At 43.8% G+C, this 11,109-nt stretch overlaps 1 protein-coding gene across 2 annotated transcripts; it reads right to left on the reverse strand.

Annotated features, from left to right (window-relative positions):
* Window positions 1-1,510: 1,510 nt before the first annotated feature.
* Window positions 1,511-9,310, reverse strand: LOC113943821 (E3 ubiquitin-protein ligase RNF4-like). Of its 2 annotated transcripts, none has more exons than XM_027636094.1 (10): window positions 8,578-9,310; window positions 8,190-8,220; window positions 7,595-7,715; window positions 6,772-6,851; window positions 5,907-6,010; window positions 5,442-5,496; window positions 4,685-4,694; window positions 3,404-3,506; window positions 2,172-2,226; window positions 1,511-1,839 (listed from the first exon to the last, which is right to left on the reverse strand). In XM_027636094.1, exons 2-10 carry the CDS (start codon window positions 8,196-8,198, stop codon window positions 1,690-1,692), a joined length of 687 nt encoding a protein of 228 aa, XP_027491895.1. In that variant the 5' UTR covers window positions 8,199-8,220; window positions 8,578-9,310; the 3' UTR covers window positions 1,511-1,689. The 2 variants fall into 2 exon arrangements, with proteins under 2 accessions (XP_027491895.1, XP_027491894.1); XM_027636093.1 differs by having other exon boundaries at window positions 8,190-8,366.
* Window positions 9,311-11,109: the final 1,799 nt, after the last annotated feature.

Genomic DNA, 11,109 nt, shown 5'->3' on the forward strand with positions numbered 1-11,109 from the left:
CATGCCATCCAGTTTGATCACACTCGGACTCTTTCAGTCCTATTTTCATTAATTCCACATGCATATTTCCAAAGAAGACTCAGTGCTGGGAAGCTCAGCAAAGAAACAAAGTAAGTGGAGGGAGACTTTTCCCCTGGGATTTAGCAGCTGACCTCAGTAGAGGACACACCCAATGCAAAGGGCAGAGAGGAGGTGATTGCAGGTACCTGCAGCTGCTCTGCTGACCATCAGGGATGATTGGCCTTGCAAGCCAAATCCCAAGGGTGAGCTACAGAAATCTCTAAAAGATTACCAAAAGAAGCCCCCAAAAGATTATATTCTTGACTAATGATAATTTGTACTAGTCTCTCTGAGGATTGCATTTCATTTCTTGTGTCAAAATGTGCCTTTGCTTGACTCAAGCAAAGGTTATGGCTTCAGATATATTTCCCAAAATCTTCACAGGGAAGTGCAGGTAGATGGTCTATTAGAGAAATATATATTAAGACTGTTCAGAGTAAGTAAATACATTTTTGAGCCCCCTGATGGTAGGCAGTAGTGAGTGGCTTGTTCTGCAGAACAAAAACCCAGGCGTGTTTCTTATTGCTGGGGCTGCTTTGCTTTGGCTGGTTTGGACGTGTAGGTTCCACTTAGCCCTGCAGTTGTAGAAAAGACCACCTTTCAACACCTTTTAGTCCCAAAAATATGGACAGGTACATGCTGTCAGCACCCGCTGGCCATGTCCCGTGTATCTCCCTGTGACTGATGGGGATATTTGCTGCCACCCAGCACTCTGGGTCCACATCAGCACTCTGGATGTAGGAACCACTGCTGGCTCCTCGTTCCCTCTGGAGACAATTTGCTTTTGCAGTAGGAAAGGTAAATGGTGATGATGGTGATGATGATAGTGATGGTAATGGCCATGGTGGCGGTCCACTCCCCGGTGGTTGCTTTATGTCTTTGCTTCACTGCTTTTGCTCACTGCTCTCTTCTGTTCTGCAGGATAAATGCTGGACACAGCAGTTCACAGTGCTACATTCTTGTGATTGCCCTGAAGCTTACAGGCTTTTCAGAAGAGGAAGAGCTTCACATAAGCTGGCAGTGCTGCTGTCATCAGCTGACAGTGGAACATTATAACCATTGTAACCGTATATAAACATAGCAAGGAGCAGCTTGGACCATAAACAAGCTCTCTAGATACCTACCAGTTACTCTCAAAGAAAATAGTTTTCTTTGGATGTGTGCGCAACCTGCTGCTCTTCCAACCTACAGAGCACAGAAATTACAACATTTGCAGCAAAATGTCCACCTGACTGCATCCTGAGAAATAGAAGGCCTCTCATCCCAAGCAGTGCCTGTTTCTTTTCTCCCATACAGCACACACTGGCCACAAGAACTACCAAGCTTATGCCTTTAGCACCTTTCCACCAAAGTCAATGACTACAGTGTGGTGAAAAGAATGAGTGCTTCTGACTGGTCAAACCAAGAGTGTTATTTCCACCTACTGAAAGATGTCTCTGTCCACCAGCAAAGTCCAACATAGATGAGCAGACACACTTGACTATATTTAAGTTAATCAATACTTTATTTATAATTAAATTCAGGAAAAATGGAACTATATACAAGAATAACTATATACATGAAGGAAAAGGTCTTTACATGGCCTATCCCCTAAGATCCATCTGAGTCTGTCCTGAGAAATAGAAGTGCTCATATATAAATGGAATGATACTGTTCATGAGTGAGTTCTGTCCTGCAGATTGGACATGTGTTGGCAGTCTCAAGGGCAACAGGGAGGCACTGACTGCAGAAGACATGGCCGCACTGGGTTGACAAAAACAGTCGTTCACTTTGCAGAATCTGGAGGAAAGAAAACCACAACATGTATTTGGAGGAAAGAATTCCAACTTGCTGCTCTGATGGCAGCAGAGAAAGGAGACTTGGAATATCTGGAATCAGTCCATTACTGCTAGAATGATGAGGGACCCAGAGAGCTGCCAGTGCCGTCCTGGTAGGGGTTTCTCTCTCTATGTACAGCACCAAGAATTGACTTGTGGAGCTTCGCAGCAAGGCTTGTGCTTCAAGGCAGCTACCCGTAGCAGCCCACATAAGACAACTGAGTTGCACAGCTCCCCCTCTGCCCTCTCCCCTCTCCGACAAAGCAGAAAGGATGACAACACGTGAATCCTTACCTCTGAGTAAAAATCCATGCAAATCGGACACCTAATAGTACCTGCTGGCCATGCCCTAGAGAGAACAGAACCACAAAGAACATGCAGCCACTAATATCACTGCGCATCGAGGGTTACCGATATATAAAATGTCACATAATCATCTGACTGCACTGACTGGCCATTGTCCATTTGATTTGAAGAACCCTGCAAATCTTTAACTCTCTGTTTGCTGCACATAATGAGGAGTTTGGATCTCCCTGATCTAAAGGAAACAGCATCTTGGTTTTCATTAGGAGAAAGGTGCAGTCAGTCACCCTGCTCTAGGATTTGAAGTAACAGCAACCTCTAGCGCTGGGCAGTCAGTGTATGGTAGCATTAATCTCCAACAGGTCATCAATAACAGTTTTGTAACTAAAGCATAGAGCTGTCCTCTGGGAACTATTAATTGCAGAAGGAAACAGGGCCTGACGCTACAGAGTAACACTGCAGACAGCTTTGACAAGTCCAGCCCCAGGAAGGACCCTTTGGTCAATGTTAGATGCAGCAGCACCAAGCTCTTTCAGTCTGGGCTAAACAAGGCAGGAAAGTGCACTCAGTAACAGAGAAGCTTGAGACTCAAGGAACAAAATATTCCTTTTTTTATATTAACCAAGTGGTGGGATTTGTTCACTGACACACTTAAGCAACCAACACTTAAAGATCTACAAATCCAATGGCAAAATGCACTATGGTTTAGAATAGTAGAAGCCCTTTAGGTGGTGTATTTAAGGCCTGACACCCAAAAGTACCATACTCAAGTTCTCTCCTACATTGCCTTTTATCAATCCAAAAGGTTCAAATATTAAAACCTTCATGGAATTTGCCCAGCTGCTGCTTCCGGTCCCATGATACGAAGCCTCATCAACACCAATTTCCATATCTGACATCACTACTAGAGCTTGGCAGGAAAAGCAAATGCAATACTTTTTGAGCTATGGCCTGTCATTAATCCCCCTTTCTTGCCATACCCCCATACTCGTCTTTAAGGTTCTATGCAAAGTTGTGCATCTGCCTTGGGCTGCCTTTTTCTCCTGAAGTGCAAGTGGTATCATTTGATCATCATGCAACACAGGAGAAAGAGGGAAATAAGTAGAGTAAGTGAAGGCTTCAAAGATAAGCCAGCCCATAGCAGTATAACTTCATCCTGCCCCTATTAAAAAAAAAAAAAAAAAAAAAAAAAGAAAAAGGAAAAAAAAAATTCAGTCACATACACATCATTATCTATCGCTTCATCTTCATCATTGCTACCCAGTACAGAGCTGTCTGATTGTCGCTGGCTTCTTAGTGTAACGTTTCTCCTTTGTTGTTCATATTCTGTAATTTAATTTTGATAAGTTAGATCTATTATTCTCTCTCTCTCCCTGAAACTACGCTTGAAATGTATTATTATAAATAGTCTGTAACGGTTCCTATTCAGCTGGGTTAAAAGCAATCTTAAACAAATTAGTTTCCTAAATATTAAGGCTGCACCCTTCCAGACATTGTGACTCTTCTGCTACAGACTGACACAAAACATTTGCTCTGTTCACTCTACAGACAGCTAAAAATATGACCTGAGAGACTCTCAGTGTCTTAAGTTCCATAGAGTTGCACTACCTGTAAATAAATCTGCCCTATAAAGGGAAGCTCCTTCCCCAATTTTTACTAACAGGGTCTGCTGCGATCCTGTGGTGAGGAAAGGCAACAATTGCTGTCTGATGGGGGAGAGAGAGATCTGCAGTCAAGTTTTGAAGGAGCACAGCAACTTAGCACATACACAACAAAAAAGCCTGGAAAAACAGAATGCTTTGTTCAGAAAGTTTCATAAGGGACAGAAGAGATGCTTAAATCTAAAGCTGTTCATTCTAGAGATGCTGTGCTTCCTCATTGCTGTATGATGCTAAATCGTTGCATTCTTTTCGTCTGCATTAAACCAGACCTCACCACTCAAAGGAAGTTTCTATCCAATGAGTCTTGTTAAGGGGAATCCTTGGAAATTATAAAAACACTTGAAGCAGTGTTTCCTTAGAAATTGTAATCATTTCCCTCCTGAGTTAAGGTAACTTGAAAATGGAGTTATATTGCCCAGTTTCAAGAGAAATCAATTTTTAATGGCCTGGTCTGTAAAATCCAGAGGGTTAAGAACCGCTGTTTGAATTTTAACTCTCAGAAACTGCAGGTAACAATGATCTCTGCTACTCCAGTGTCCATGTAACAATAATCAAGTACTAACCAATTACAATTACAGAAAGTGTTACCAAATTAAAATTTCTTCCTGCATAAGTATTCAGCTACAACTTTTATTGCAAGGACTTTCCACTGTGTCTGATAGTGGCTTCCAGACAAAGATTGGATGCTTTCTCTAAGACACTGGCCAGAGGCTTTAGCACTGTCCTTTACCTTTTGCTAACACAGTTTCAATCCCTGCTGCTAGAGTTTCTTAGAAAAGACAAACAAAAAATAATGATTAAATTTAAGACAATTCCATGATCAACTGTAAAACATCAACTCACCTTCAAGAAGCTTCATCAATACATATGTGAAGGGAGAGAAAAGAAAATATAATTAGATGTTGTGAACTCCTGATGTTGCATGCAAACAGCAGTTCAGCAATGCAGTTACAGTGAGGAATAAATGGTTATTGCCCTCCTGTTTTGGGTAAGAATGTTCAAAACAGGAGTCAATTAGCCTCTGTGCTGAAAACAAATAAATAAGTGGGTCCTGTTGGTTCTCCTTCCACTGCTGCAGTGGGGTAGAAACAAAGGCAATACAGGAAGAACCTGAACACCCCCCTCCCTGCTCCCCTGCTTCAGTTCCCTAGCTGGATTTAGGCTGGAGGTGCTTGTTTCCCTCTTTCTTGCCCAAACGGGCAAATTCAGCTGCGATAGCCACAAACACTTTGTGTAAGACGAACAGCTGCTGAAGAAAGGAAACCACAACAGGGACTGGGAGGAAAGAATTCCTGTTGGCTGCTCTGTTGGCACCAAGCAAACAAGATCTGCAATCTGGAGTATCTGCAATCTGTCAGTCACTGCTAGAACTATAAGGAATCCACAGATCTGACACTGCCATCATGGAAGGGGTTTCTCCCTCTATGTACACCACCAAGAAATGACTTGGAGGGTCATGCAAGTTGGACCGTCACAGCAAGGTCTGTGCTTCCAGCCAGCTCCCCATAGCATCCCACATAAGACAAGAGTTGCACAGCTCCCCCTCTGCCCTGTTCCCCTTCCCACAAAGCAGAAAGGATGACAACATGTGGATCCTTACCTCTGAGTCCTCATCCACCCAAAACAGAGAACTTGCAGGGCCTGCTGGCCATATGCTAGAGAGAACAGAATCAGAAAGAACAGGCAAGCATTAGTTTCACCAGGGTTAATTAATTGCATCCAGGGTTACTGATAAATAAAATCTCAGAAAATTAAACATCCGTTTTTCTGATTTAGCAACATCCCAGCCCAGCAAAACAATCATTCGAAGAATTTTCATGTACTGTAGTGTAGCTCAAGTCATTCTGTAAGAAACATTCAATAAGGATGTCATGAATAGAGGACAAAAAGTTTTCTGCTGTATTTTGCTGGTTGGGTTTTTTTTAGTTAGTTCTCTTCCAGACAGGCCACTATATTTCAAGTCAGATTTTTTCACACAGGATCAAGCAGACCTCAAAAGCTTGGTAAAAACAGGTTTCTACTGTAGAGCAGAAATTGAACTTTAGAGAGAGACTTTCTCACATACTCATCACAATCTCCTTGTTCCTCTTCATTGTCACTCATCAGTAGCACTGCTGAATTATCTGCTGCTCTGAAAAAGCGTGGGTATTGCTGGCTCTGCTGCCACTGCTGCAATGGGGTAGAAATGGAGGTAGCTTAGGAACCACCTGAACACTCTCCTCCCTGCTCCCGTTTAAGTTCCCTGATTGGTTTTGTGCTGGAGATCTTTCTTTCCCTCTTTTTCCCCTAAACGGGCAAATTCAGCTGTGATATCCACAAACACTTTGTGTTGGGTTAACAGCTGCTGAAGAAAGGAAAACCCAAACCCAAACCTGCTTTTGGTGTAACTGGAGCTGAGTCATGCAGATTCTGTCATAAAGTTTGAGGCCTTTTCTTTGCAAAGGCTCAGGAATAGCCCTATCAGGAGATATCTTCATGCTATGCCTGCTGCACATTCTTTGCATGGCAGCAATGGCATCCCAAAACTGAGGAAATAAACTACACTGTGGGTTGGATCAAAGACTATTCTTTCAAATTGCAAGAAAATTGAAAAGAAAAAGATGTGACTTTTTTAAAGACTTCATGGAGTAATAAACAGGACTAGTTTGTACCCCAGTCAGCTGCGGGTGCACTTGGCACCTCAGTGACAGGAGTACCTTAAACTGATGTTGCAGCTAAACACTTCTTATTTGGGAAGTCAGAGACTTCTTGTCCTCTCCTTTGCTTTTTCTTTAAATCACTGGAGCAACAAGCTCTTTTAGATTACTCTTCGACTCAAGTAGAAATGATGCTTAGAGAGATACCATTCAGATGCCAGAAGACAAGCCCAGGAGCACAAAAAAACCTAATTTCAGTGCAAGATGGAGAGAAGTGTGCCATTCACTGCTTACCACAACTGAATTATCATCAGTTAGGTCACTGACTTCAGGCTCAGAAGATCTGTCTGTGAGATCTATGGCTTCTTCAACAGCTGAAAAACGGAACGTTAAAATCAAGATCAGAGACTGCAGCAGAATGAAATGAGTTGCCACTGTGGAACAGGCTGAGGTTGGATTCAACTTTTCTCTGGGTCTTTTCTCTTCAGGAATGTGTCCAACATTTCATTCAAGCTTTGCCCTCAAGAGTCCACAGAGAGCATCATCAGCTCTGTTTCCTGCAAGGGGCAGTGCAAGAGGAACATCAGCTGAGCTCCTCGCACAGTTCTGTTGGATGACAACAGCTCACAGGAGGTACACACCAAAAGATGATTCATCTAACATAGGGTAATGTTTAGCATACAGAAAAAAAGACCGACACCAAAACCGTAATCATGGAGGGTACCCTAATTTTACAGTGCCATACTGTACATGTTCCCTTCAGGGAACACTTTTTCTTATCTTCTTCCAACTTGGGAGATCCCAGATTCAATTTGCCACCCTCTGTAGGGTCAGCTGCAGTACCTCAGAGTAGACATTCAGACTTTGAGCAGCACTTGAGGACCTTTGCTACACAGCTCATCTCCCACTAGTGGTGAATGTATTACAGCTCGGTAACAAACCAAAACAGCTGTCAGAAGGCTTCTTGTTCAGAGATGTTATACTAAGCACTTCCTAAAATCCAAATTTCCCTTCTTTCCCAGTAAAGGGCATAGAAATGGGCAAAAGCTCACATTCAACTGGACCCCAGCCTTTCAGAAACAGTTTTTGTTCTTACAAAGCTCAGAAGAAAGTGTACCACTTTCTCTGGGGTCTACTGGCTCTGCTTCTGAGGCTCCATCTGTGTTAGAAGCCACCATCCTTCTTCGTTTCCGAGCTTGTCTGGAATCAGCTGGTTCCCCACAGCGCTTCTGCTGCCTCTGAGAGAGAACAAAGCCTTAACATTTTCTGTGGGAGTAATATTAACGTGGCCCTCATTTTTGCAACAACAGCGAAAGCACATGAGGATACAGAAAACACTCCCACAAGGGCTGGAATATGCATCAAATGGTGCTGTGGGCCATTCCAACCAGAGCGCGTGACATCAAGGAAAGGACATTCCCCCGACCTCTTACCAGTTGCCTCAAAAAGAAAAAGCCTGTCCTAATGGCTTGCAAATGAGAAGAGTAGTTCACAATTATATCAGACTGTTACTCACACTGTAAGCATTTCTGAACTATTACAAGCGCCCAGAGAGATTCAGAATCTTCTATATCCCAGAACATGAAATTACATGAAGTTTTAATAGGCTTCTGTTCCCATGCATTTGCTACAAACTCTTGAAATCCCTTCTAGAAGTACCCTGGAAAACATGTTTCAAGAATCAGATTTGCACTGAGCAGTGAAATACTTACTGTGCTCATAGTGTTTCGTGATCTAAAACCACTGGAAAAGTAAGCAGACAAACACCAAAAAGGGAATGTCAGGGAATGTCAGGGAAGCTACAGCAATCAATCCTTTGGGTTCCTTTAGGTAGCACACTGTTACAAAGCTCTGATTTCTCAGGGTCAGAGAATGATGTTCTTCCAAATCTACCAGAAAAGCAGAGAGATTATCTATCTAGAATGCCTGTTCTCTGAGACACTCCCCTGCTCCAAAATTCCCATTCCCAAGTCACCAGGTTCTGCCCAAAGCTAGAGGGGAATTCCATGAGTTTGGTACTTGATCCCACCTGTAGCTGGACCTGAAGCCCAGAATAGTCCCTCAGCCTCAGAAATCTCTTAAAAAATCACCTGCTCTCACCTGTACGCTCAGTCCAGAGTTTTTCTCACAAATGTCAGCAAATCTCCTTCTGATCCCACCTGGGATGGAGAAGACGGATGCTCTGCATCTGATGCCCAGCAGAGAATTCATCAACTGACTTAACAGACTCCTGGTAACCAGAGTCCTCAAAGCAGGACTCTCCATGTCAACCGTTTGGTAACATTCTATGCCCAGGCAGCAGCAATCCACTTTGCACCCTCATGGAGTTCCAGAATGCCTTGCCTTGGAAGGCACCTTGAAGATCACCTAGTTCCAACCCCCTGCCATGGGCAAGGATGCCACCGGCTGGATCAGGGTGCTCAGGGCCCTGTCCACCTTGGCCTGGAATGGGGCCTTCCAAGGATGGGACATCCACAGCTTCTCTGGGCAGCCTGTTCCAGTGTATCACCACCCTCAACAGTTCTTCCTAACATCCGATCCAAATCTCCCCGCTTCCAGTTGAAACCCGTTCCCCTTTCTCCTATGACTCTCTGCCTCCTTTAGACACTGGAAGGCTGCAATGAGGCCTCCCTGGAGCCTGCTCCTCTCCAGGCTGGACAGCCCCGGCTCTCCCAGCCTGGCTGCAGAGGAGAGCTGCTCCAGCCCTCTGAGCATCTCTGTGGCCTCCTCCAGCCCTGCTCTAATAGGCATATCCTGCCTGGATGCAGCAGTCCAGATGGGGCCTCCTGAGGACAGAGCAGAGGGAGACATTCACCTCCCTCCACCTTCAGCCTGAGTAACACTGTAGCCTTTCCATGGCTAAGGAAACCCCACTAAATGCCCTGCAAAAAAAAAGAAACTTAAACACTTCCTTAGCCTTCGTCCTCCATGTTTATTCTTCTGTTGCTGAAAACTCTAATGAGACTGTTTTAACTTTAACCCTAGTAAATAGCAATTAAAATTAAATCAAAGATTTTTTTTTTCAAACTGCTGAAAATCTAACAATTTAGATCCTTATTTAAAGTCTTTGAAGTCTTGACGTTTTCAGGTGTTCAACTATTCCTCTGCCAGCATTTCACCACAGCGTTGGGAGGAGGTTTGCTCTGTTCCTGGGGACAGCACCTTCCTCCCAAGACCCTGCTGTGCTTTGAAAAAAGAGTCAAATTAAAATTCTGTTTGTCTTCTAGCCAGTCTGCCACTGGACCTGCATTCAGAGGGATCAGCTGAGGCAGCAACCCTCTCTCAGTCCTGCCAGATACAGGGATGCTCCTCATCCCCTGGTCCCATGGGTGTTCTCAGGTGTGGGGAGGATGGTGGAAAATCATCCAATGCTGTGGATAGCATAAGGATATTTTTAGCTCATGCTCTACATGAGGAGGATCATTTCTTACAAAAATTTCTCTGTTATTACAACTGTTGCTTTTAGGTAATTGGCAAAGTGCTGATTGTTTAAGGATGGGTGAGGACGACCTTCCATTTTTCTCAGTCCTGTGTCTGGGAACTGACACATAGGCTTGTTTCTGTCACTGTATTTGCATCCTTCATTTCTCATATTCAGTGCCTGGAAACTGACACAAGGTACTTAATTATTCATCTATAACAATATAGTATTTTTTTATCAAGCATTAAACCTCCTTTATGATTTCTTTTATCTAAACCTCTGCCCTTTGGACCCAACATTTTTGGAAAGCAAAAGTGTTTAAGTTGAGATGAAGCACAAGTGGATATGACACATCCCACATGTTAAAACAAGGAGCCTGTCCACTCGCTCCAGGCACAGCTGAGGCTGGCTGAGTGGACTCGGCACCACTTGTGTTTCAGGGAAGGACTGGATGGCTTTTAGCAGGAATGTGTCTTCGGGGTAAGGGAAGAGGGAACACTGAGGAAAAGGAGGGGCACATTTTAGTAAGCCAAACATTTGAAGGCTATTGGGCTTGATCTCCCTCATTGCTGCTAGACAATCGCAGCAGGGGGCTGGTAGGCCTTTACTGTAATGCCCAACATTTTTTTAATTAAACCTGCTATTGCAAATATTCATCACTCAATGGTGGGACAGAGAGAAACTTTCATCCCTTCTCTGCACATCCTAGGGAAGCTGTAAAGGCCACATAGCTGTTTTATCTCGTCCCATGCAGGCCAGCTTTGAAGCAAGGTGTAAGACCACTGAAACAACCCCTGCCTTTCCATTTTGGGAAGGAAGAAGTTTACATCTTTCAACTTTCAAAAATAAAAGGTTAATTATGGCCAACAGTCTAAACTAAGCCCACATTCAGCTGGCTTGGTGTATTAATCACCTGGAGGTACAGCATCAGCATTTTCACATGATTGGCTACGGTTTGCCAGGAATGTTTAGAAGGAAAAGTCACCTCAGGAAGTGAGAAACCCACAGTTCCCTGGACAGGGGTTGTCAGCTCTGTGCTCTCCCAGATCAGGCCTGCCCTGGGCATCAGAGCAAGGACCATAAAGTAATTTAAGAAGAGTGGCTGTAGTATAGGATGTCATATACCAAGGTAACCTGCTGCATGGCGATCACAAGAAAATCTACAATGACATGAGAAAACCAACTTGTCACCCCAGTTGGGTCGGTGCTGC

The sequence above is a fragment of the Corapipo altera genome, unplaced genomic scaffold, assembly GCF_003945725.1.
Source record: "Corapipo altera isolate COAL_440 unplaced genomic scaffold, ASM394572v1 22b, whole genome shotgun sequence".
Classification (NCBI taxonomy): domain Eukaryota; kingdom Metazoa; phylum Chordata; class Aves; order Passeriformes; family Pipridae; genus Corapipo; species Corapipo altera.